We start from the raw sequence: 27,744 nt of genomic DNA, 5'->3' as shown, positions 1-27,744 counted from the left end.
CTCTGACAGAGCTCTAGAGTTCCTCTGTGGAGATGGGAGAACCTTCCAGAAGGACAATCAGGCCTCCAATCAGGCCACTCCTCAGTAAAAGGCACATGAAAGTCCGCTTGGAGTTTGCCAAAAGACACCTAAAGACTCTCAGACCATGAGAAACAAGATTAAACCAAGATTTGTCTGATGAAACCAAGATTCAACTCTTTGGCCTGAATTCCAAGCTTGTTGTGGCAGCATCATGCTGTGGGGGTGTTTTTCCGCGGCAGGGACTGGGAGACTAGTCAGGATCGAGGCAAAGATGAACGGAGCAAAGTACAGAGAGATCCTTGATGAAAACATGCTCCAGAGTGCTCAGGACCTCAGACTGGGGCAAAGGTTCACCTTCCAATAGGATAACGACCCTAAACACACAGCCAAGACAATGCAGGAGTGGCTTCGGGACAAGTCTCTGAATGTCATTGAGTGGCCCAGCCAGAGCCCGGACTTGAACCCGATTGAACATCTCTGTAGAGACCTGAAAATAGCTGTGCAGCAATGCTCACCATCCAACCTGACAGAGCTTGAGAGGATCTGCAGAGAAGAATGGAAGAAACTCCCTAAATACAGGTGTGCCAAGCTTGTAGCGTCATACCCAAGACTCGAGGCTGTAATTGCTGCCAAAGGTGCTTCAACAAAGTACTGTGTAAAGGGTCTGAATACTTATGTGAATGTGATCTGTGTTTTATTTTTAATACATTTGCAAAGATTTCTAAAACCCTGTTTTTGCTTTGTCATTATGGGGCATTGTGTGTAGATTGATGAGGGGGGAAAAAACAATTTAATCAATTTTAGAATAAGGCTGTAACGTAACAAAATGTGGAAAAAGTCAAGGGGTCTGAATACTTGTTGCAGTTGTGAAACACTGAGTTTCAGTAGATGCAAGGCCTGCTACATAGGACTGTCAGAGAAGTTGACTTACACTCCACCCTGGACATTGATGGACTGCGTCTTGGGGCTGCAGCCGGTGTCCTCCATGTTAGTGACAGGCCCCAGCAGGTCAATGTTGACCCCTCTCTCCCCAAAGTCCCTCTCACTGAACAGCTTCACGTGGGGAGACAGGAAGTCCTACAACACAGAGAATGTACACACAAACACCATTCAAATGGCCCCTCTGGATTAACAAGATCAAACTAGACCATCTTTTAACTACCTCACCATTCATACTTTCAATCATCAAAACCAATCAAAGATGGCTCTGCAACAGATTAAACAGATTTAAACCATGGTCATGTTGACATAGCTCTGAATGGATGTGAGTTGCAATACTTACAGTGCATACAGGGCGTAGTGACAGGAGCTGGTCTCCGTAGCCTCCCCACTCCCTCCAGTCAGGGTACTCCCCCTCCTCAAGGAGATACTGGTGACCCTCAAACTCTGGCTCATCATAGCCCACCCAGCTACAGGGACAATCAGGAGGGTGATGTTAGAGTACATACAACCCAATACAGTATAGAATTAATAGACCGTTTTCTGTGTTATGACAGGTTAATATGGGCAGAAGGGGGTCATTACATAGTTAGATAAGATACACAATTCTACAATACTATCCCTTACTGTACAGTATGTCAGCTGAGATCAACCACAAGTACTTACAGTCCTCTAAGGATCTTGATGGATCCCACAGAACACAATGTCTTCCTTTTGATTGGATTCCCTTCTTCCTCCTCCTCCTCCTCATCTTCCTCATCTCCTCCCTCTCTGAAGTTGTAAACATCATCGTCAATCTCCACACACTTGCCCTCGAAGCACGGCCTCTCGTACACCAGAGCCTGAGGGGGTGAGAAGGGGTTAAAGTTGAGGCTGATGTGCTGAGGTGGGCAGTGTTCTCCATGCCCGTCCCCATCCCAGGGCTGCATGCTCCTCATACCACACATTCCAGCTCCCTAGGCCCTGTGCCATCTGGCCAAAACATACTGTATTTCACCACTGCCTGTATGTCAGTGTAATTTAAGCCCAGATGGCTACCTGGTACTTTTTCCTAACCTATAAATCAATCGTATGTCTGAATGGATAAACAAATGTTCAGCACATACTGGGCCAGACAACTACATTATCAGCCTCTTGAAATGTATAAACTGCGCTTGCATATTTCTACATTTTACATTGACTATTGAACTTGACCTAAACAAACATCTCTACTGGTAACCACAGGCCTGTCTTCTGGGTTAGACAGAGAGAGTGAGAGCATGCAGAGACAGCACTGTGGTGCCATGTGTCCATAGAGCTGCCAGTGCACACATCGTTCTCTCACTAGTCACTGGCCAATTCACCTGCAACAACAAGCCTGTCTGTCTGTTTCACAATGGACAGATTTGATACGGCAGAGGATTTAGGATGGCAGCTGTGCTATAATAATATGCCATGTCATCATATCACAGCTAGTCTTCAGCCATGTCACGAGAATAAAATTGAGTTGAGATATTATGAGTTTTGTGGTAAGAGGCTCTTGCAGTTGTTGAACCTTCCCACTGTCATTCACTGACTATGTTTATTTTTTTCATCTTTAAACATTGATGTAAATATGAATGGCCATGGGAATAGCTATAAAACAGAAGAATTCACAAAGGGTAAACATACCTTTACTTCATTAGGATGCTCCACCTTTATCCCACCCTGTAAGAGACACAAAACCACACATTAGGCTTTCAACATCATAAAGATAAAATAGTAGAAGCTATATGGGGAAAGTGTTTTTCAAAAGATAAGGATGCCATGACGATGCCAGTACCATTTTGAGGGGTTTCAGAGATCCGATGAAGGGCTGAGGGAATCCCCAGGCCTCTGGACAGGGGTACTCTCCTGCCTCCAACACCGCTAGCAGACCCCCAAACCCTGGGTCACCATACACCAGCCAGCTACAGGATGGAGAAAAGGGCCCCACACACACACACCGCATACAAAGATTAGACACTAAGTGACGTACATCGCACCTTTCTTTTTCAGCTGCCATGTAAATATTTATATTTTTTAAAAAATCCCAATACAAGTTCAGGTGTTAGCCCCGTGATTGTCATTCACACCTGAGAAGACAGACATGAGCAGATCTACTAAACTATCTCTAAAATGACGATCGATATAAAATCACCAAGGTAACCTACTGTATATAGAAAACAACAGTATGAGTGACTGAGTGAAAACATCTAACTGCAGGTTTAAGTCACTCCAACAAACATAAACAGTCCAGCCTGCCTTCCACTGAGGAAAGAGAAGAAAGATGCCAGACAAATACACTCTCAGGTCTTATTGTGTATTTTATATAACACTGTATTTCTAAAGTGCCTTAAACTCTGTCCATGAGAAGAGTTGCCAACAATAACGCTTACACACAATATTGAGTGAACATGCAAAATGATAGTTTGCAAACTGAATCATCCATTTCAACACGCTTTTGAACAATAGCAAGCCTGATGTAGTACAGTATATTGGATTAAACTTAATATTAAAGCAATTTCTGGACTATGATTTGAACCTTCAACCTGGTTGGTAAGAGGGTAGAACTTACACTCCAGAGTGGACCTTGATGGAGCCGGTGTTCTGTATGTTCCCGTAGGAACAGACCTCGATGATGTCGTCGCAAAATGATGACATCCTCCCCAGACCATTCACCTCAGTGTACAGGTCAATCCGAGGTAAACTGTAGTCCCTCACTGCCAGGCGGATGGATCCAATGATCATGGGTGAGGTTGGCACAGGCTGACCCATCTGGTCCAGTGTCCCTGATGTCACCTCCTCTGCCCACACGTTGACCAGCTCCATGGGGCCCTCCTCCAGGGCGATGGTCCGCCCCTGGAACCCTGGCTTCTCATACAGCAGCCAGCTACACAGACAGGAAGTGATGACATACAGAGGCATGTTCATAACGGTGACAATATGTTTAGAGTTGCTGTCATGCTTTGTTAATATGAAACAATCAATTCATAAAGGATTGTGACAAGTTAATACGATTTTTATGTGTGTAAGATTTGTATTATTCTAAGCATTTATTGATGGAATAAAAAGTGAGGGACCGAGGGATGAATGTTGTCCCCCACAAACAGTCTTACCATCCCCTGACGACCCTGACTGAGATGACAGGAGACAGCTTCATCGTGGAGGCATCATCCACGTCACCAAACACCTCGTAAGCCTCTCCTTCAAATTGAGCCTGCTCATGGAGCACTATCTACAACAGGAAGTAGAGAATGACAGTAAGTATATCTCATGGTCATTACATGTGACACTTGGTGAGTGTATAATGGCCACTTGCAATTACTCATACACACTCAAGGGTTCTTTGGGAAGGGTGATGGTTCTATGTGGAACCATAATGACTCAAAGAACCCTTTGAGCCCTTCAATGGTTCTTTGCAGTTCAGAAAATGGTTATTTCCTCATTTAGTGATAATTAAAACTTAGGGGCGGTGGCTCATTAGAATATTCTGGGGTGTGGTTTGCGCCCAGATCTTTTTGTGCAACCGTGAGTGAGCTACCCTCTTGTAGATTTTTGCTCCAACCCTGATTCATTTTATTAACCTGCTAATTATTAGAATCAGCTGTGCTAGATTAGGGTTGGAGCAAAAACCTACAGGACGGTACTTCTCCAGGAACCGGGTTGGGCAGTCCTGATCTAATCTGTTGTGTTATGCGATTACATATTAAATATGACTATGGCCAGTGACTGTGTCTTGTGAAAAACTCACGTATGGCCTTGCGTCAATTGAGAACTGTTGTCTAAATCAGTGGTTCTGAATTCTCAGGGACACCCAGCTGTTCCATGACTAGCATACGCACACCTGGTTCAACTTGTCATTAACAAAATAATGACACCTATGGGGTTTTTACAATATAATATGGCTAACCAGTATAAAAAACACTGATGGTTCTTCAAAAGGTTTTGTAGATTAGTTTTATAAAGAAACTTTCTCATTCTCCATAATGGTTCTGTAAAGAACCATAAACAAAGGTTCTATATAGCACCAAAAAGGGTTGTAATGATAGCGGAACCCTTTTTGGTGCTATATACAACCTTTATTTAATGGTTCTTTATAGAACCTTAGGAAAGGGTTCTTTATATCACCATAAAAGTTCCATTTAGAACCTTATGAGCATGGTTCCTTGTAGAACCTTCAAAAAAGGGTTCTATATAGAACCAAAAAGGGACCCGCTATCGTTACGAGCCAAATAACCCTAATTTGGCACTATATAGAACCATTTGTTTTTAGTGTGTAAAATAGAATTGAATACTGCAGATGTTGTTTTATTAAATATCAGATTATCACAAAATATGAAAAAGTATATAAGAGTGAATCATTTAGAACTCTCCAAAACGCAACTAGTTGTATCCCTTACATCATATTCTAATATCAGTGTGTTACTGTAAAGGACTGGATATTGGATCGTTAGTTTAATGTAAAGTCAACCGTACCTTCCCAGGCCGTTTATGAAAACCTCTCGCTTCTGGAATCTGCAAAGAAAAAGAGAGCATGCTGTCTTTCATTTTCTTCTGAGGGACTGGGGAGTGGAAAAGCAGAAGTATCCTGTGTATTTCCTGTACTCCCGACAAAACTCTGGACCGCCTCCAGATAAAAATAACTCAACAAAAGACTAGCAGTAAAAAATGTGCCAGCTATAGAACATCAATAGTTAGTCGTCTACACAGTATGTGGTGTGTAAGAATATAAAGTATAAAGTAATCCTTCTACCCCACCCCCCCTCCCCCACCCCCCCATAAAAAAAGTGGTTGTCCCGCTTGCTATCATAAGTTGAATGCACCAATTTGTAAGTCGCTCTGGATAAGAGCGTCTGCTAAATGATGTAAATGTAAATGTAAATGTAAGAACAAACCATCGTTGGTCTACACCCACTGCTTGCTGAGCAGGAAGTAAGATGGCAATCATGGCATCTTGCTCATGTAAACAAAACAACATGAGAGAAGTAGGGCTATTTGCATGTTGATCCCTCTGGTCTGAGAATAAATCACTGATGCACAAAATGAGGTCGTTCTGGCATAGACGTATATGAAACATTTATTGTGAAGAATGCCTTTTCTTCTTGTCTTTACTTGCAAACAATGTATGGCTTGTTTCTAAGAGCCATACCTTGTAAAGATCTAAAACTTGTGAATGGATTTCAACATTCCAAAAGAAAAAGCTGGACTTGAGGTGATTTAGTGATGTGTTGCCTTGGGGATAGATAATACTGTAGCTGTCAGGACTTTGTACAAAGTGAACAGTTTCTGAAGGACCTGCCCAGCCCATAAAACAATGCCTTGCAGGTCAAAACTCATTCAGTTGTTAAAGTTAATTATCGGTTTGCAGCATTAAAGCAGTGACGGTACTGAGCGAATATAATAGAAGCAGGTAGAGACAACCATAGCTATGTCTTAATCATACACTTCTCTATTGTCTCCATGTAAAATAACTTCTAAATCTAGTCGAAGTAGGGTAGACCAGGGTTGGTTGTCACACTTTTTACTCTTGTGCGTATTTCTCAGCACCAGTATATCTTACAAGACTATTTTCAATATTAGGAGCAAGACCAAGGTCTTGGGTTAAAATGGGGTCCCTTTTTATCCTCATATATTATTCCAACATAAGCCATCATACTCTGTCTACTTGTGACAACCAGACACATCTCGGGGTTGGAAGTCACACAGTATGTTGGTTGTTGTCACAATGTTTGCTAGTACCTTATTCCTTTTGTAACAGGAAATGAAGCCATATAGCATAAAGAGTCTTAGAAATAGCCAAGCCTTTCTTTGATCAAACGATATTCCTAACAAAATTCGCAATTTTAGGCCGTGAGAATAACGTTTGACATTTTGAGTATATTTGTGTGTGTATGTGTGTGTTTGCACACACGTGTGTGTGTGTGGGTGTGTGACAGAAAAAATATGTATGGGAGAGAGGCAACAAAGGGAACTTTTTATAGCACATGCACGAAAGAGCTTGGGATTTATTATAATGGAGTTGATAGTGACAACCAACCCCACATTCCATGTGACAACCATCCCCAACCACCCCCTAATTAAGATGCTGGTTACCACATGGCTTGACCTAGGAACTCCAAAATAGGTTTGAAATATAGCTCTCCCTTTCCTCTTTTCAACAAACATAACTGTTGGATACAGAATACATGGATACTCCCATCATTTAAACAATTACAAAGAAAATACTATTTTTGATGTTGTTTAATTTCACCTATGAAGAAGAACACAAATTCCCCTCACCTCAATGTTTTGTCTTGCTGACAAAAATTCCCCTATCTGGCTAAAGAGTATAATAAGGTAGACATAACATCAATGCGAAATCCCAAACTGTCAGTTGGTTTCATGCAGTCGTCTGAGACTCTTACCTTTGTGTTGGCTGTAAGAAGACCATTCAGAGGGGCCTGTGGGATGTGGTTATCGGTGGAAGGATGTCCTAACGTAAGTCCCTTTAGGCCCATATTTAGAGGAGGAAGTCCAGCACCCTGACCTAGGTCCATTACAGGATTAACCATAGCACTCTGTGTAACATTACTCTGTGAAGCTCCTTTGTCTTTCCTGAGATATTTCTCCAGGTGATCTGGCAGCTTTAGCTCAGTGAATGAGGGAAAAGGAGGAGGTGAGGAGGGACTGATTATTGACTCACAAGCTGCACCCACACCCACAAGCAGGCCTGGATCCATACTGCTCCCACCCGCCCTTCCTGGAACTGTGCCCTGGGTTGTAATAGAAGGAGGAGCACCATTAGAGACTGAGGAGGAAGGATCCCCGTTGCCCTTTCTGCAAGTCTTGGGGGAACTCAACAGTTTGGATAGTATGGACATCCTTCCTAGCCGCGACGAGAGCTGCCCGGTTTCTTCTACTTTCCCTGGCTCCTCTTCCTTCTCTACCTCCCTCTTCACCTCTACCTCTACCTTCACTTCCACCTCTCCCTTCACTTCCACCTCTCCCTTCACTTCTACCTCTCCATCTTTCCTGTCTGTTTGATACCCTGGTTTTCTCAGGGCTCTAGATGGAGACTGGAGGGCTTTGTAGAGAAGGCTGCCCTCTACTCTAGCCTGTCTTTTCTGTGTATTCTCCTCTTGGTGAGGCTGTTTCTTTATCAACATGGCCGGGGTTACTTTATCCTTCGTCCTCTTTTTCAGGCCAAACTGGAAGCCCTCAGCGTCAAAGGGGTTCTCGAAGCGGTCCTCCTTGATGGCGGGCATAGCAAAGGGGGGCGAGGGGGTCTTGGGATGACTGTGGTGCCTCTTGGGGGGCAGGGAAAAGGGGGTGCCCAGTTCCTTTATGCTCCTGATGAAGTCCTCCACATCGTCAGACTCAGCCAGACTCTCATCCTCGCTGGCTGAACAGTTCAGCCTCCTCTTGGTTTCCTTCTTCTGCTCCCGCTTGGATCCATACTCCACATCTAACCAGCTGGAGGGAGAGTCCTGTTTCAAAGGGAGAGGTTTAGGGGGAGAGGGGAGCTTCAGAGAAGTTGGCAGCTGAAAAGGCAGTTCAGCCTTGGGGGTTGCTTTTTTAGTTTTAGGGGGTTCTTTGAGGACCAATATCTTCTCCTCCTGAGATTTTGTGCTTATGGTTTTTGATTCCTGTTTTGTGTCTAATATCTTAGAGACAGTGTTTTTAGTCACTCCTTCACTCGGTCTGTCTTCTTGTTTTGTCACCTTCTCCTTCTTCTTCATAGCCTTTGTGGTTATGGTCTTTGATTCCTGTTTTGCATCCATCTTAGTTACGGTACTCTTAGTGGCTGCCTCAGTTGGTTTGTCCTCTTGTTTATTTCCTTTGTGTGGCTGCCCATGTGCATCTGCCAAATTTTGTGTCAGTGAAGGAAGCTCTTTGTTCAGTTGGACGTCACCATTTTCAACTGGTTTCTGAACAATCCCACCCTTTGTTAGAATGTCTGAGACCTTCACTGGCTCTCCCTCCTGTACTTCACTCTCTTTCCTAGAAACTATGGATATATCAGAAACTATGACATTACCAATAGGTACTATATCTGGGGTTTGAACATTAGCTAGTGCCTGTGATTTTTCCTCCAAGCCAATCAGATTTGGCTGTGTTGCCATATCGTGACTATCTCCACTTTTAACCACAGTGGAGGCGTTTTTGGGTGAGCTTTCCTTAGCTTCATCCAGGCCATTTTCCGCAGGCTGATTCTTACTACCTATTTCCTCTCCAGCACCGGATATGAGCTTCTCTGATGCTGTAGAGATATTGTCATTGCTCTCATCACTCTTCTGATTGGTTCGGGTGTCAGTGTCAGTATGAATGAGGTCAGTCAATGCAGGCTTGGTGGATGTATCTATTACTTCCTCATGGGTAGGTGTGCCTGAGGCAGACACAATGGGGCTTGGTTCAGATGGGCGTTTCTCCACGACGACACCTGGCTCTACATTACCTGTCTGCAGCTGTGGTGTATCTGTTAAGGCTTCCACATAGTCACTGTTACTCTCTGATGAGAGATCTGGGGGTGGTTTGGTTTGTTGTTTCTGTGTAATAGAGGTAGTTTTGACCGATAGGGATTTTTCTTGTGCAATTTCCGATTTTGCATCCAGTTTTGTTTCAGGTGTACTACTACAGCTGTCCTTCAGTGATTCCTTCGTGCCAGTGATTGCTGGTTTATCTGTTTGATATTTTACAAGCTCAGTGCTACAGTCTGCTACTAGTGAGGAGTCTGTTGCTGGTTTGATTTGTTGATCTTCTATCTGAGAGTTATCTGTGACCAGCAACACATGATCTTGTACAAATGTGGATTGTGTTTCAGATAGTGTTTCAGAGTTCACAGTTTGCTCAAATTTCTTAAGGGGTTTGCTGGGTTTTCCTTTAGTTTTTTTTTTCTGACGCAACATTGGAAGCTTGCTAGCCACAGTCACAGAATCACTTGGATCCTTCACTGGACTTTTCAAACTCCCAGCATCCTCAGCAGTCTTGTTCATAGTGGGGGATGTGATGTTACTCTGCTTCTTCAGTCTAAGGAAGGCAGGTTTATCTGACTTGGTTGGCACCAGTGAGGGAGAGGTGGGTGTGTCACTATCGTCACGGGGAGTGCTCTTATTGGAGGGCTGTTGGGGCAAGTTTGTTGGCAATGGGCAGGGCAGCTTGCTTCCTGTTGGTGATAAATTAGTTAGTCAGACAGTATAGCGGTTTGTTGGTTCGTTTTCATCATACAATGCAAAATGAGAGCTATACCTCTCTCTAAAATATGTGACATGTACAGTACCTCGAGTCCATCAAAGCAATTAAACCATTGGATAATTCTGAAACATTACCACTACTAACCACACAACTAAAATGTGTTAGCTAGACAGATGCCATAAATAAGCAGAGAGAATCTTATCTTAACATATCGCATGTTTAAAATGCATGACACGTTTGTCTTACCCTTCTCAGGTTCAGGGATCAGGGTCTCATCTGTGGGCCTTTCCTCTGGGCTGGGAAGCTCCTGCTGCTTTGGACTGGTTGGTGTGGAAGGCCTACTATTGACACCTGATGCTCTCTCAGGGGTTTTGGTATTTTTACTGCCTGTGTCGATGGTTTGGGGTTTGCCATTTTTCGCCTTTCTGACCGAAGACGAAGTGTTGTCAGGGGCTTTGGGTAACCGACTCTTTGGTATAATGCTGCTGTTGTTGCTGTCTGGGCATGTGGGAGCCTGTTTTCTAACATCTTTGGGTTCACTTGTTTTGGGTGTGGTAGTGTTGTTGTCCTCTGGGTCTTTCTCCAGGCCATTGGCCAGGTTAACCTTATCTGAACTCTCTTTGCTCTTCTCTTTGCTGGACTTCACAGGTGACATGAGTGGTACTTTAGTAGGTGACACCTCTTCTGACTTAACAGGCCCAAACGTTTGTTTTCCTCCTGAACCCACTCCCTTCACCTCCTCAATGATAGGCTTTGTGTCTGTTTTCATCATTAAATGTTTAGGTTTAGGGTTTTTCTGTTGTTTGTAACCAGCCACAGGCACAACCACTGAAACATCAACCACTGAGGTTGTGTCTGGTGATAGTGGGGGTTTCGATGTAGCTTCTGACAATGACTTTTTGGGGATTCTCGACTTGGGGCTGTCGGTGACCTCTGTTTTTCCTGCAGTGAGTTGATCCTTTAATGTAGATGGCATAACCTCTGTTTTCTCACCGCCATCTTTAGTTGTCATTTGCGATGTAGCCCCACTAGAAACTCCCGCCTTGCCACCATCTGTGAGACCCTTTCCCTTAGCCATGCCCAGGCCAACTTTGGACTTTTGTCCAACCGAAGGAGATGGGCTCTTTAACCGACTGGCAACATGTTCTACTTTATCCTCTGGTTTAGACAGGGTGACCTGTGGTGTCCCCTGACCTCTAACCCCTGAACTCCCAGTGTTGGGCTGTGTTTTGCGTCCTGGCATGGTTGTGGTTGGAGAGGCCTCATCCAGCTCTGGGGTTGGGGTTGTTGTGGAACTGTCTACAGCTTTGGGCTCATGGTGGCTTAGGTAAAAGTCTGTACCCTCAGTTATCTCTCCTGCAGTGATGATACAGTCATTGTTTGGTTCCTTGAGATCTACATTCACCTTTTTGAGGCTTGGCAGCCTGGAGAGAGAACATAGAAAAACAGTGAGTAGACCTTTCGTGCAGTCAATGACCAAAAGCTCCCTCTTTGGCCTCATGGGTGGAATGTTATTAATCAGTTTTTTCTATGTCAAACAGTTTGGTTATATTTCAATCTTCTGTGATGTATATAAAGTGTAATATTGGGGTGAAAACTCAAAATTGAATACATTTCTACTCTATATCTGGCATGGTACAGGTGTCTTCTTTTTTTAAGCCCATAACCATGTGTGTGAGGTGTATACTTTTGTTTCAAAGTAGATTTGTTTAAGACTACCAAGAATCACTCTGTGTGACCCTGATTTAGCCCACTGCAGTAAAATATTAACTTTGAGGGGAGGAGGGGAAAACTATTTAGTGTGCAGAACAAACTTCTCACCACAATGATGCTACCTGATTTATACATTCAACTTTAAAATACATAAACACATTCTTCAGATAAGGAAAAACAGCCTTTAGCAATACCGGTAAGTGCAAAGTGAAACTGAAATATTTCTGCTCTGTGTAACTTGACAAAACAGATTCTTCTAAACTGCTCTTCCTTAAAACTTCCAGCAATGCAGAACATCCCTTCAGGTATCAGTAGAACAATAAATCCAAGCATTTTGTAATTCGATACCATTGAGGTATAACAATAGTTTTAATCTAAACACAGGCTATTCCACCTGAATATGACACAACTAAATACATATTCCTTGTGGCAAAACTACATCTGAAAGATGGATATCAGAATGGCATGCCTTACTTTTATCAGCATTGTACTGATTCTATTCAGTAAACCTTTTAGTCAAACAAAGTGAGTGACTTGTGATCACCTTTAGAGTAACTTCCATCATGAGTCATCATTCAGGATGGAAATAACGCCTGAAGTAAACACAGCCCAATGGGCACAGATGTCAATTCAACGTCTATTCCACGTTGGTTCAAAGTAATTTCATTGAAATGACGTGGAAACAATGTTGATTCAACCAGTGAGGGCCCAGTGGGAGATGCCCTCCATTTTGATTGAAATATAACAGTTCATATGAACAAACGTTACTTTTTCTTTCAGTGATTTTAATTAGCAGGTTACATCTCATGCAATATACACTACCGGTCAAAAGTTTTAGAACACCTACTCATTCACAGGTTTTTCTTTATTTTTACTCTTTTCTACATTGTAGAATAATAGTGAAGACATCAAAACTATGAAATAACACATATGGAATCATGTAGTAACCAAAAAGGTGTTAACCAAATCAAAATATATTTTATATTTGAGATTCTTCAAATAGCCACCCTTTGCCTTGATGACAGCTTTGGCATTCTCTCAACCAGCTTCATGAGGTAGTCACCTGGAATGCATTTCAATTAACAGGTGTGCCTTCTTAAAAGTTAATTTGTGGAATTTCTTAATGCATTTGAGCCAATCAGTTGTGTTGTGACAAGGTAGGGGGGGGTATACAGAAGATAGCCCAGTTGGTAAAAGACCAAGTCCATATTATGGCAAGAACAGCTCAAATAAGCAAAGAAGTTGCAAAAACCATCAAGCGCTATGATGAAACTGGCTCTCATGAGGACCGCCACAGGAATGGAAGACCCAGAGTTACCTCTGGTGCAGAGGATAAGTTCATTAGAGTTACCAGCCTCAGAAATTGCAGCACAAATAAATGCTTCACAGAGTTCAAGTAACAGACACATCACAACATCAACTGTTCAGAGGAGACTGTGTGAATCAGGCCTTCATGGTTGAATTGCTGCAAAGAAACCACTACTAAAGGACACCAATAATAATAAGAGACTTGCTTGGGCCAAAAAACACAAGCAATGGACATTAGACCAAATTTGAGATTTTTGGTTCCAACCGCTGTGTCTTTGTGAGACGCAAAGTAGATGCTTTGCTGGTGACACTGTCAGTGATTTCTTTAGAATTCAAGGCACACTTAACCAGCATGGCTACCACAGCATTCTGCAGCGATATGCCATCCCATCTGGTTTGGGCTTAGTGGGACTATCATCTGTTTTCCAACAGGACAATGACCCAACACACCTCACCTCCAGGCTGTGTAAGGGCTATTTGACCAAGAAGGAGAGTGATGGAGTGCTGCATCAGATGACCTGGCCTCCATAATCACCCGACCTCAACCCAATTGAGATGCTTTGGGATGAGTCGGACGGCAGAGTGAAGGAAAAGCAGCCAACAAGTGCTCAGCATATGTGGGAACTCCTTCAAGACTGTTGGAAAAGCATTCCAGGTGAAGCTGGTTGAGAGAATGCCAAGAGTGTGCAAAGCTGTCATCAAGGCAAAGGGTGGCTATTTGAAGAATCTCAAATATAAAATCTATTTTGATTTGTTTAACACTTTTTTGGTTACTACATGATTCCATATGTGTTGTTTCATAGCTTTGATGTCTTCACTATTATTCTACAATGTAGAAAATAGTAAAAATAAAGAAAAACCCTTCAATGAGTAGGTGTTCTAAAACTTTTGACCGGTAGTGTATATTATATTTTACACATCATACGTTTATCTACTCTGAATGTTTTGTTTACCAACTTCTGCTTACTCCAGTAAAGTGGCCTCCAAAATAACTAGTGTGAAATGTTACAGTTGACAGAATTCGAAAATTAGTTGTTTTAAGACAACAACAAAAAACTGTTGTTTTAAGACAATCTTGGTTGGGCTGAACATTTATCTCTTCAGAATCCCCTGTGCCAGAGGACACAGTTAACAGTCTTAAGCATATTGTGAAGATAATAGGCTTTGCAGCAGTGGTACAGATGTAGGATCTTAATTTGATCACTCTTTTGTTGCTGAGAATTTTCCTGCACAGCAGGAAATGCAAACCTGTAGTGTATTCGAGGTATAAAAAGGCTTCTAAAGTTTGGAATTTCCACTTGAAAATGTCAGACTTGATTTGCCCTAAGAAAAATGTGTCAACCCCTACAAAAAATGTAAATTCATTTTAATCCACATAATAATTCAGATTTCCTGTTGCTGCAGGATTATTTTCCTGCTGTAGCAAATTGGCTCAAATTAAGATCCTACATCTGAAGCTGTCATGGTCGTTGCTAGCATAATTTAACAAAATTCTTATTAGCTTGGTAAAAGGAAAAGTTGCTCATGATATTATTCAAATAACTGCTGCATCATTATTTATTTACCACTGCATTACAGTATACTACAATATTGAAATAGTTCCCCTGTATTTTTTTTCTTGCTCAACAGCAGACTCTTAACAATGTAGGGTAGCCTACTGACTCGGTTGTAAAGACTGACTGACTGTGCACACAGTATTTTGTGACGATTACATAAGAAGATATTGCTGTATAGTCGATGGCCTACCGTACATACAGTAGTCTTGTCAGTATCATGCAGTCCAAGTAAAGTATTAGTACTGTAGGTGAACATTTGAATGACGCAGGAGTTTTTCAGCTGTGTAAAGAACTGTTCTTATTGTTCTCCTCTGGTACAAAGAGGCATGGGAACACACAGCTCAGGTTGCACACCTCTCTCTCTCTCTGTCTCTCTCTCACTCTCTCCCTGTTAAGGATAAAAGCACTCCTTAAAAAGACCAAAGAAAATGTGAAATAAAGACACTTACAGTTTCACCTCCAACTTCTGAGGAATCTTTGAAGCCAAGTCTACGATGTCATTCTTTTCCAGCTCTCTCTCTACCTGCTCATCCCAATCAAAACTGGGCTCAGGGCTCACATACACCTTCTTAGTAAAAAGCTTCTCACTGTGGGAGAGTTTCACACTTCTGCGCTTTTCCTCTTTGCTCAGGGCCGTCTGATCCTCTAGAGGGGGGCTGCTCTCTGAGTCTGTGCCTGGACTGGTCGCCTCTGGCCGGGCTGTGTTTGTTTCTGAGTCCTTGGAGACTGGTGCTGTGGATACAGCCAGCTCTGGCTCTCTGCCACCGGATACCGCTGAAAGGGTTATAGTGGCCAGGACACCAGCAGTATCAGTGTACTCCACAGAGGCCACAGTCACAGGTATGGCCTCTTCTCCCAGGTGTGTTTCCACCCACACAGGTTTGTGTAGCTTCACAGGTGAGTCCTGCCTCGTCCCCTCTCCCCCAGGTAACATGGTCTGGCTGGAGGGAGCTGTTTCAGCCAAGCTGCTGCTGGTGGATCTCCTGTTCTTCTTCCCCATGGCTGGGCTGTTCTCTCCCTCCTCTCCCTCTGGCTGTGGGTCTGAGGAGGACGGGGTGTGAGACTGAGAGCCTAGAGTCACTCCCACCAGGTAACTCTCCTTACCTCCAACAGATGTTTTCAGAGAGGACTTTTTAGACTCTATGCCGAGAGAGGTGACGTCAGTCTTAAGGTGAGATTGAGAGAGCTCAAACGACCTGAGGATGGTTTGGACCACTGGGCTGCCCCTCTCCGACCCCTCTCCGTCTTTCACAGTGGTTTGTTTCTGCAGATATACCTGCAGCCTCCTGCTCACCTCCTTAGTGAGGCTGAGCTCTGGGGTTTGCTCTGCTCCGGAGGGGGACGAGTTAGTGGGAGTCAGATTCCCGGAATTCCCTTCTGCCTCTCCGTCTGGCTCTGCTTCCGCCTGGCTGACCCTGCACACATGCACCTCCCTCACGCTGCCCCGGCCGCTGCTGTCACTGTCTGCAAACGGCATGTCCCCTCTGTCTGCCGCCACCAGAGAAGCTAGGCTGGATGTACTAGGGCTGAAGCTGCTACTGAACACCGACCCCTTCGCCTGGAGCTCCGACAGACTCCCCAGCACTGGCCCAGCTCCCGCTTCCACTACCTCCCCCTCTTTCTGGGTAGTGGTGGTCCTCAGCCCGTCCTCCTGGTGGGGGGAGAGAGGAGAACCAGGGGCCCGGGGTGAGATGGGAGTGCCAGGACCCAGCCAGGATCCATCCTCTGAGCCTACTGAGAGTGAACCACTCCGGCTCTTCTTCTTTTTGTTGGAAAAGAAACTTCCGATGCGGTTAAACACTCCATCTGAGCTCTGGGAGGAGACAGAGAGACAAAAAAACTGAAAGATAAATACCCAGATGGAGAACAGACACACCTGTTGTTTTTGACACAGCTATACAAATAACCACAGAGGTTGGGTCTCATCTCACTTTTTTCAGTCCTTGATATATAAAGTGTTCAATAATTTAGTACATTTACCTTAATATCCTTAACTATTACCGCAAAGATTAGGTAAAGATTATTGTCAAAATCAAACACAAGCCAAGCTGAATGGTGAAGATGTCTTTCTACTAACAGCCAGGTTGAACATGATCAGGCTGCTACAGCACATGGGTAATGACAACATTGGACAGATATAACATTACAGGAACATTTCTGTGATCCCCACAAGTCAGTCACCACAGGTATTAAAACCCACTGCGGGATAGGTGGAATGAGAACCAGCGAGGCAAACAAGGAATGGGAGGGTCATCAAATAATACTAGTTCGTAATAAGATCTATACAGTATCATTGGATTAAATATCATACCTAAAAGCAAGTACAATATATTGCCATGTCTTATTCAACCTATATTTAGCCAGGCAAGTCAATAACGACGTGGTCTGTTTGTTTCGTCACATACTGTATTTTAATTTATTTTCATCTATTTATTTAGCCAGGATAGTCCATTCAGGAACACTTGCCACTGCTTTCCAGGGAGTCCTGGGTTCCATCGAATCAATAAAACATACACATCACATAAAAGTTGACCAGATAAAAACACAGTGGCATACATCCAAAAGCACAGCACACTCTGTCTGTTTCCTAGTACAGGCTGGAACAGGATACAGAACATCATAACAAAAGATAATACGCACTAACACTAAAAATTAGACCGCTACATACCATTTTAGTGACACTTGCTGGAATTTAACCCGTAGATTTCTTTTCTTTAGAATCCCAACATACTGACCATATACTGCACCACTCCACCCCAGTTGACCACTCGCATATCAGGTGCAAAAAGTTAATGTGTATCAGCTTTTTACTTCCTGCTTAGCTGGGATAAGAGTCATAATGCCGCCAAATCCAACAATGTGAAAAATGACCTTCACAGAGAGACAGACAGTCTGTGTGTGATGTCTGTGTGTATCTGTATATGTCTAGCCTTGAGTAGACTATCAAACAAACTACAGTACACCGCTTCAGGGCATAATTCCATTTGTACCGCCAAGTACAGTGCAGCATAAAGGCTATTGTGAACGAGCTTTCACATAGCAAACATTCACAGGAATAAATGATCTAATGAGAATGTATAGACACGGATGTCTGCCTAACAACCCCACCCTTCCTTCCTCAATCAAACTGGAGCAAGTCAGTAGCCCGGGAACCTCTTTATCAATATAATAATACCATGGACAGGAGAGCTACTTTCAGTTGGACTGAAACAAGGAAATAATACATCTATTGTGGATGTACGTAACACAGTATGTTTCAGTTGTGTACAGTATGAATGTTTTGACCAACTCTGACACATGCAAGGACACACATTTTGACCCTTTCCCTCTAAATTGACACAAGTTGAATGATTTGCTGATATTGTTTCATATGGACCTGTGCACATCCTTCATTCAGTAGTAGAAATGGTTTAACAGAGAAGAACAGGACTTTTACCTATTAAAAATCCTGTTGAAACAGAGTTCATTGTTCCTTTGTTTCCAAATGGTCTCAAACAGTTCAGGAAACACATGGAAGGTAAAAGCACAGACTTTGTGGTTACAGTACTGTATTCCAGTTCATGTTCCAAATTGTATGCTCAGCATAGAAATACCTCTAAACAAAATAAAAGTTTACCCTAGTTACCAGGTTTCCAGGAAAAACATAATTCTTCTTGAACGGATTAATGTGCTCAATTATGTACTTGTAAAAGTTGTATTAATAGAACACAGAGAGTGAATCCTACCCCATTAATAACTATAATATCCAGGTTGGAGAACAGGTTGGACAAGTCTGTGTTAATGGTGAATAACCTATGATATCTTATAATTTTACCCTTCAACCCTAATGATTTGTATACCATTTTGAAGGGGCTGCTGATAAAGAATGTCAGTCTTACGTTCATCTTAATGCCTCCAGGCATTGAAGAAATGCTCATATAAATTGTTATTCTAAACTCAAATATTGTGTAATGCAAAGCTACATTATAAACTGAGTCATAAACTTATATTGAGGGGTCTGTCTGAAGAATTTCAGTTGCTGCATAAATGCTTATGGCCAGTTAAAATCAATAACACTACAGGTGTGTTCCAGATACACAATTTCTGCACAGGCCTGTGCAAATGACACAGTCAATATGTAAAGATATTCTGAGGAGGATTTGTGTATCTGGAATGCATCCTTTAACCACACTACCTCTCTTGCAGCCGATGCCCTGCAAAGTGAGTCAATACTGCCCTCCTCTAAACCCTTTTTATATGACTTCCCTGCCAGGCTCAGCGCAAGCATTAGCAGCCAGTAGTATGGGGTAAATGTCTGTAAGCTAAGTGACAGATTCTGTCACTCTCAAATGATTTGAAAAAAGTTTCAATTTGTTTAAATCAAGTGTTATCAAGTGGGTTGGATATCAATCTAACCACTCTGAAAGTACTCTATGGTTGACACATACTTTTGACAATTGTTGAACAGTAGAACTATGGTAAACATGTATGGTACAGTATGATTAGCTACTATGTAAACTATAGTCACATTTCATCATTAATTTCAACATCACTCTTAGATGAGTCTGTCCTAAGACTAGCTGTTGCCATTGATGTCGGCTAATGGGGATCCTAATAAATCAAATCAAAAATCCTAAAGGAGTCCAGATTGGCCTCACGGAAGTAAAGTAAAGAATGTGTGGTTTAAAAGTACAGTAATTCAGATACAGTATATCATGGATATTTCCAGATGAGTTCTCCACAACACAAAAGAGGACTCCTGTTGTAGTCTACTATATTGTGATGTACCTTATTTCTGGACTGGGTGGGGCTGAGGCTGAGGCTGTTCAAGGCTGACATGTCAAAGCTGAACATGGAGGTAGCGTCCCTGTCTCTCTCCTTCCTGGTGCTGTTGACGCTGTACTCCGTCGACACGCTCAGCTGATCAAAACTCCTGTCACAGAGAGAGAGAGAGAGAGAGAGAGAGAGAGATACTGTTAGGCTTAGAGCAGGCAGATCTTCTCACCCATTACCACAGATAACATGTTGTAACTTTGTTTCTATCCTGTGTCTACTCACTCAGCCTCTATTTCTTTTCTATCATATTCTTTATCCTTATCCTCTGACCCACATTCTGTCACACACACTCACAGACCCATGGCATGGCTGATTGTCCTACCCACCCATATGTTGTTGTTATCACATGAATGTTTTATGACCTTGTCAAAATGAAAGGTACAAAGGTCCAGTCACCTCCCATGACTGCTTGACCCTCTGAAAATAATATCACCTGTAAAACAGAAGAGTATGGTTTTCTTAAACATCAACTTATCCAAGAACAAAACGACAAAACGTGTGTTTCCTGTTTCAACTCTGACATCTGTTGTTCTCTTCACACACTGTGTACATACATACATGTACTGCAGTACAGGAACAAACAAAAATATTTTCCTGCCTCCAGATGGGTTGGGTCCATTAGAGCATTCATTGTAAGTGTTGACACCCTCGTCGTGCTCCACATGGCAGACAACACAAACAATTATAGCAGAGAGAAATGGGACACTGGTCGGACGATATTCACTCCACAGGGCTTCTTAGTCACAAGTTACACCAGTGTGTGTACAGCAGTTAGAATACACAGCGTGGATTATGGTACATGTGTGTGAAGAGGCACTGGTCTGTTTTCAGGAGGTGTTGGCTGTCATCACTATACCCAAAGGCTTTTAAGTAGACTCTGTGTTGTCAATGGAAGCAGTTAGGCTAGCTCACCCACTGTGGCATCCCATAATAGTGAGCTATGGTAATCACTCCCGGAATGCAGAATGGTAAACAGCATTCCACTGATAGTGTAGATATGTGTGCAACACCAGGGGTGTTTTAAGAGGGGTGAAATGTTAATAAATATTTCAGCAATGTTGAAGATAAATCCAGTACATAGGGAAACACTTTTCACATCAATCAATAAGATAATCTTCTACACTATTCACTTAAATTTTTATCTTCTACTTTCGGGAACTTTCAACCACCTAAACCCCTGCCAAGTGAAAATGGCTGGTCATGTGAATTTCTCACCACAAAAGGACGCTATGTTTGTTCAAGATAGCTGGTAACACTGACCAGCATCTTCTGGCTTTGTTATACCATCTTTGCCCACAAGGGGGTGTATCAGATTACATTTTCCTCACTTCAAAATTGACTGATGAATCATACAGAACAATAAAAAGTCATCATACTGCCATTCTACAGAATCTATTGTTTCCCCTTGGCATTTGTTTAGTTACCCTGGTCATGCCAACTTTGCCAACACTTTGAAGCCAGTCTCTTTTGTTAATGATTCACTGGTACAGTGACGTTGGGTAAACTGTGAAGAAAGGTGTGCTACAGTGGGGGAAAAAAGTATTTAGTCAGCCACCAATTGTGCAAGTTCTCCCACTTAAAAAGATGAGAGAGGCCTGTAATTTTCATCACAGGTACACGTCAACTATGACAGACAAATTGAGAATTATTTTCTCCAGAAAATCACATTGTAGGATTTTTTATGAATTTATTTGCAAATTATGGTGGAAAATAAGTATTTGGTCACCTACAAACAAGCAAGATTTCTGGCTCTCACAGACCTGTAACTTCTTCTTTAGGAGGCTCCTCTGTCCTCCACTCGTTACCTGTATTAATGGCACCTGTTTGAACTTGTTATCAGTATAAAAGACACCTGTCCACAACCTCAAACAGTCACACTCCAAACTCCACTATGGCCAAGACCAAAGAGCTTTCAAAGGACACCAGAAACAAAATTGTAGACCTGCACCAGGCTGGGAAGACTGAATCTGATATAGGTAAGCAGCTTGGTTTGAAGAAATCAACTGTGGGAGCAATTATTAGGAAATGGAAGACATACAAGACTACTGATAATCTCCCTCGATCTGGGGCTCCACGCAAGATCTCACCCCCGTGGGGGTCAAAATGATCACAAGAACGGTGAGCAAAAATCCCAGAACCACACGGGGGGACCTAGTGAATGACCTGCAGAGAGCTGGGACCAAAGTAACAAAGCCTACCATCAGTAACACACTACGCCGCCAGGGACTCAAATCCTGCAGTGCCAGACGTGTCCCCCTGCTTAAGCCAGTACATGTCCAGGCCCGTCTGAAGTTTGCTAGAGTGCATTTGGATGATCCAGAAGAAGATTGGGAGAATGTCATATGGTCAGATGAAACCAAAATATAACTTTTTGGTAAAAACTCAACTCGTCGTGTTTGAAGGACAAAGAATGCTGAGTTGCATCCAAAGAACACCATACCTACTGTGAAGCATGGGGGTGGAAACATCATGCTTTGGGGCTGTTTTTCTGCAAAGGGACCAGGACGACTGATCCGTGTAAAGGAAAGAATGAATGAGATTTTGAGTGAAAACCTCCTTCCATCAGCAAGGGCATTGAAGATGAAACATGGCTGGGTCTTTCAGCATGACAATGATCCCAACCACACCGCCCGGGCAACAAAGGAGTGGCTTCGTAAGAAGCATTTCAAGGTCCTGGAGTGGCCTAGCCAGTCATCTTTTTAAGTGGGATAACTTTTTTTTCCGCACTGTACAACATTCCTTTCTATGAGCCATGAATTGGGAATGAACCAGGGATGTTGCATGAATGGTGTTGATTATGAATTATGCTGAGTTTGCAAGACTTCCACAGAGGAAGCATCCAGAGCAGTTGCATTCTCTTACTGTCTACGTGAAGACAGAGGTATCTGTTCAAACTTCAAGCCCAAGGAGGAAACACGTCTGTCAGAACACGATTACGATATCTCAAATACATGGCTTGATATGAAAAGATCTGAAAGGATGACAATACGTAATTGCTTTCATATGTTTCATAATGGATATTCACTATTACATAGGCCTATCCAATGCAACAACTATGCACTATAAGTTAATTTAAAGACCACAGAAACCATTAACAATTTTGCAGTTTGCAGCCTCTTGACACAAAGCCAAGGCCCAAACAACCAGCTCCAACCTGCCTGGTCTTTCATTGTTACATTTACATTTGACATTTTAGTCATTTAGCAGACGCTCTTATCCAGAGCGACTTAGTTAGTGCATTCATCTTAAGATAGCTAGGTGGGACAACCACATATCATAGGCATATTTAAGATGCTGTTTGAGGACGTAGGGTTTCAGATTTTTTTGGAAGATGGGCAGGGACTATGCCGTCCAAGCTTCAGGGGGAAGCTGGTTCCACCATTGGGGTGCCAGGACAGAGAAGAGCTTCGACTGGGCTGAGCGGAAGCTGCCCTTCTGTAGGGGTGGGAGTGCCAAGAGACCTGAGGTGGCAGAACGGAGTGCTCGGGTTGGAGTGTAGGGTTTGAGCATAGCCTTATGCCATGCCAACTGATGTCACCCACACAGTACAGAGCTCTGGAGATAGCACGTATTCAGATCGGGCACAATTTTGCATAACAAGAAGAAAAAAAAAGGTGCTATCTAAAACCGGCTATCCCATAGGAGAACCCTTTGAAGAACACTTGTTGTTTCCAGGTAGAACCTTTTTGGCTCCAAGTAGAACCGTTTTGGCTTCCATGTAGACAGAGGGTTCTACATGGAACCCAAAATGTTTCTACCTGGAACCAAAAAGGGTTTTACCTGGAACTAAAAAGGGTTATCCTATGGGGACAGCAGAAGTACCCTTTTGGAACATTGTTTTCTAAGAGTGTAACATTAACAGTTTGAATACGTTTTCCTGAAACACTAGCATAGAAAATGTAAACGTTGTACAAAGTTTTAGACATATTGGAAGTTCAATGAACTGTTGTGCAATACATTTGGTCACTCCCACTAGTTTCCTGGGCATGTTTACACAATACACTTACAATGGTAACACAACACAACTGTTCTGTCAAAAAGGCAGTGTATCACTCATGCGCACACACGCACGCACGCACGCACGCACGCACAAACACACACACACACACACACACACTGGACAGCTTAGCACAACTTGTAGCTTGGCACAGTACGATGCCATGACAATGCCAACTTGCCTAGGTTATCAAAACAGTCACATGAATCGCATCACTCATCACATATAAACAAACACACAAACATGTTTTAATAAACATACGCATGGAAAAAAACGTGTGGACCCTGTGGGACTTCATAAAGTCAAACAAGGGATGGAGGGAAGTCAAGGCCTGACTCAACCACTATTCTACAGGTTATGAGTGGGGCTGGCTGGGTGACTCACCAGTGGTTATTGATGAAAGATAAGTTTGTTCTTGCCAGGCCCAATCTAATGCAAACTCCAAAACACACTTTAACGGCTCTGGTTTGGACAGCAGCTTACAATGGTAGCTGAATGATACGTGTGTTTACGTTTAATTGACACAGAATGTGAACATTAAACACTATATAGCACTCTGTGCACATACATTACGCAACTACAGTATGTGTGTCTGAATAAATTACTGTAGGCTATAGATATCTGTCACCACATTGTGTGAGATCCAAAAGTACAGTAGAGAGTAATAAAAACTACATTAATCCCTTTTTTAATCACCAAGGAGACTGAAAAACAAATATGATGTTACCACAACGGACCAACGCAGTGTGATCTGTTCTACTGAAGGTTGTGATGGTTTCACAATCAGGCCTGTTGTAACCCTGACATGTTTACTTTGGAGGAGGATGAGGAAAGAACGCACATCCATCCTGGCACTTATCTCTCTCCTGTTATTCACTGCTCCACATAAAGATAGACATCTATGGGACATGTAACGCAACACTTGACATGATGAAGTTTTGTTCAGAATAACAATGTACTATATGGAATGCTATGGGCCTTTAGATCATGAGTTTCAGGGCTCCAGACTAACTTTTTCAGTTGGTTGCACCAGCCCATGATTTGGTGACACCAATTATTTTTTTGCGGCATCACGCAATATAAAAATGTAGTAATCATCTTATAAATTAATATACTATGCTTTATTAAGAGGGGTAATAGACTTCTGAAGTCGTATTCAATGTCATGATTCAAGATATTTTGATGTGCAACCTAAAATTCAGGGAATCTTCCTGGGAGGTTTTATTAACGTTCTGAGAATGGAAATGATAGGTTATTTGAAGGTAATTAAATAACGTTCTAAAAACATTTTTCAATAACACTGCTAGCTTAGTTTGAGTTTACTGTTTTGAACTCAAATCACAGGTAGGACACATAGAAATTCATTTGGTTAGGCATTAATCATGCAAACAAATGTATTTTTTATTGTGGCATTGGAGATTCAAACCTATGATCTTCTTCTGTTCTCTATCCATGGAATTAGTCCACTGCACCACCAGGATGGGGCTAGCATGCCATGCTTTTATAACTCATACAAAGCTGTTTATTTTGTTTCAAAGGAAACAAGCAATCATTAAGACCAGGTGTGGCCAATTAGTGGGTGCGGCAAACACAGCTGAACACACTAAACAAGATAGAGGATAGAGAGAGTTTTGTTGATGCTGAGAATAGTGTATGTGTTTTTTAAATAACATTTTTAGAACTCTGAACATTACTAAAGTTTTCTTGTTTTTTTTATGGAACGTTTTCTTAACGTTCTCGGAACAATTTGAGGACATTACTTTAAATAGAACCATGAGGAAACCTGTAGGAAATGTTATACTGAAATTCTCACAGAAGAACATTGTTTCTTAAAGTTCTCTGAAATATTTGAGAATATTCCCAATGTCAAACAAGTTGGAGAACGTTCCTAGAACATTACCAAAATGTTATACAATTTAACAATGTTTGAACTCTGTTAAAGTAATGAAATACCAAGAAAATTCCGTTATTTTCTCAAGTTCCTTCCATGTGCTAAGAATGTTCCAAAGCTAAGCAACTATCCTGAAAAATAACCATAGGACAACCACGATCTCACCAAGCTCTAAGAAACATATGGTTCTCAGAACGTTATGTGCTAGCTGGGTAGCTAGATCATTAACTCTAAACATAATACCCACTCCTGGTAGCCATGTATTAATTTAACATTAAATGTAATGTCCTAAAAAATACTTCTCAAAGCCATATCAAATATCTTGGTTGTAAAATAATTGCTATAGAGCTCAATATTAAGAGTTGAGAAATACAAATTATACCTACAGAAAGCTGAGAATATTCTCTCTTCAACAGTGACAACATAAGTTGCCTCCAAAGCTGTGTTTTCCCCGCAGTTGGATTTTGAAATGTTACAGCCTACAATCAAATCAAATCAAATCAAATTTTATTGGTCACATGCGCCGAATACAACAGGTGCAGACATTACAGTGAAATGCTTACTTACAGAACACATTATTTTCTCCCGGAGCGAGTTGGGAGAGGGAGTGAGGTTTGATCATCACAGAAGTAAGCTCCAGCGAAACAGGCACAGGGGCAGGGGAGCAACTTTCATTACAGTAAAGAATGAGAATAATGCACATTACTGTTTGACCAAATCCTGCTTTTAGTAGCCTAAAAAAGAGGACGTTTGGAGTGAGGTGAGCATGTAGAATGTGCAGCTCAGACCGATGTGACCAATACAAACTGTAACTCGCACAGCCAAGACTAAATGGTCACAGTCTGGAGCCCTGCAGTTGAGTGATTTCTGACAAAATGGAAGAAATGCAACAGATCTTGGAATAATTTTTATTCCAAATATCCCTAGAAAACAAAGTTGGTGGCAGAGAAATTAGACTGGATCTTAGTAAAACCAGGGGGGAGGGGCTAGGAAACACATCTCGTTCAAACAGGCAGGTCTGTATGTTGCAATAATGATTGCTAAGTCGTCACTGCAGCACAACAAAGAGTGCTTTATTTCCCCAGAAGATGACTGGTGTCAGCATGATCCCTAGGTCTTTATTGGATACCACTCTGTGGGTCTGTGTGTATACAGTACCTACGGTATGTGATTTTGTCTTTGTATATACAGTGTGTGTGTGCAGGGGGATGATGTTCAAAGCAGGGTTATGTTTGCATTGTAGTCCTCTAGAAAGACTGTGTTTGCCCCAAAACAGCTAGAATAGTTATTGACTTCTACCTAGTCCCCTCAAACAACAGAAACACTTCCTCCCACCACACACACACTCACACACACATTACATGAATATCCTGCTACTATACATGGTTTGCAGAATGATAGGAACTGCATTGACAGGGTCAATAGTCTTTTGAAGGTCACACACACACACACACACACACACACACACACACACACACACACACACACACACACACACACACATGCACAAATAACAGGATGTGCAGCACACGCACACACTCCTATAATACTCTGACCCAGATTGCATTGCATTGGCTTTGGATGTAAAAATAACAATAGGCTACACCTTTAATGTCAAGTGCTATATTCCCAGGTCAGATCATTGTCACATGCCACCAGGTAATCTGGTATTTTAACTACCTAAAGCTGAATCTGGGTCAGTTGTAACAGTTTGTATGTCTAGTCTCAGACTGTACCAGCCACATTCCATTGCCTGGACTGAAAACAGACCAATGGACTGTCACAGGTTATCCAAACTTAAACTTTGCAGGTAACAGTCACTTACTCTCGTCTAGTTGAACCTGGAGCACCAAATTGCTGTATACATAGAGACAGACTGCATTCACACTCCCTAGCCTTCGTTTATAACAGGCACAAACATGCGTCCTCTGTCTTGATCTTGTTCACATTCTGATTGTGCCCACATTTTCAGAAATGCGTTTACACATGGTATTAAGATGTGTCTCTTGTCCCTCCACTGTATCCGCATTGTGACCAGATTTCATAGTCTCCCTATATGCAAAATATTTGACAGATAATTCTTCTAAATTATATTTCTTTATTTTAAGACACATCTTGATGCCATAAATCAGTAGTGCGCCGCCAGCTGTCAATGATTTTAGATGATGGGATAATGGTGAATGGTTACATTGTTTCACTGTCCAGACACAATGTGTGCTTGACTAATTCCTGAGTTGGCCAGGAAGATCTGATCACAATCAGTATGTTGACAAGATCAGGGCAAAGCACACATGTTAGAACCAGGTATAAACGGGGCTCCTTATGTTACTCTA

General features: G+C 42.3%; 1 protein-coding gene across 2 annotated transcripts in view; it reads right to left on the bottom strand.

The window, feature by feature from the left end:
* LOC121545048 (microtubule-associated protein futsch) overlaps nucleotides 1–27,744 on the bottom strand; it is a 52,872-nt gene that overhangs the window by 12,371 nt on the left and 12,757 nt on the right. The window contains exons 2-13 of one of the 2 annotated variants that reach the window (XM_041855404.2): nucleotides 19,476–19,620; nucleotides 15,158–16,521; nucleotides 10,378–11,555; nucleotides 7,365–10,102; nucleotides 5,437–5,475; nucleotides 4,077–4,195; nucleotides 3,536–3,850; nucleotides 2,762–2,888; nucleotides 2,611–2,646; nucleotides 1,627–1,802; nucleotides 1,304–1,430; nucleotides 953–1,098 (exon numbers count right to left, since the gene is read on the bottom strand). In XM_041855404.2, coding sequence (XP_041711338.1) covers nucleotides 953–1,098; nucleotides 1,304–1,430; nucleotides 1,627–1,802; nucleotides 2,611–2,646; nucleotides 2,762–2,888; nucleotides 3,536–3,850; nucleotides 4,077–4,195; nucleotides 5,437–5,475; nucleotides 7,365–10,102; nucleotides 10,378–11,555; nucleotides 15,158–16,521; nucleotides 19,476–19,620 — 6,510 coding nt within the window. Of the gene's footprint in view, nucleotides 1–952; nucleotides 1,099–1,303; nucleotides 1,431–1,626; nucleotides 1,803–2,610; nucleotides 2,647–2,761; nucleotides 2,889–3,535; nucleotides 3,851–4,076; nucleotides 4,196–5,436; nucleotides 5,476–7,364; nucleotides 10,103–10,377; nucleotides 11,556–15,157; nucleotides 16,522–17,376; nucleotides 17,668–19,475; nucleotides 19,621–27,744 lie in introns of those variants that run through there. The other variant, XM_041855405.2, reaches the window with a different exon arrangement.

This window comes from Coregonus clupeaformis, chromosome 29, assembly GCF_020615455.1.
Source record: "Coregonus clupeaformis isolate EN_2021a chromosome 29, ASM2061545v1, whole genome shotgun sequence".
Classification (NCBI taxonomy): domain Eukaryota; kingdom Metazoa; phylum Chordata; class Actinopteri; order Salmoniformes; family Salmonidae; genus Coregonus; species Coregonus clupeaformis.
This window is presented reverse-complemented; position numbering and strand designations above follow the sequence as displayed.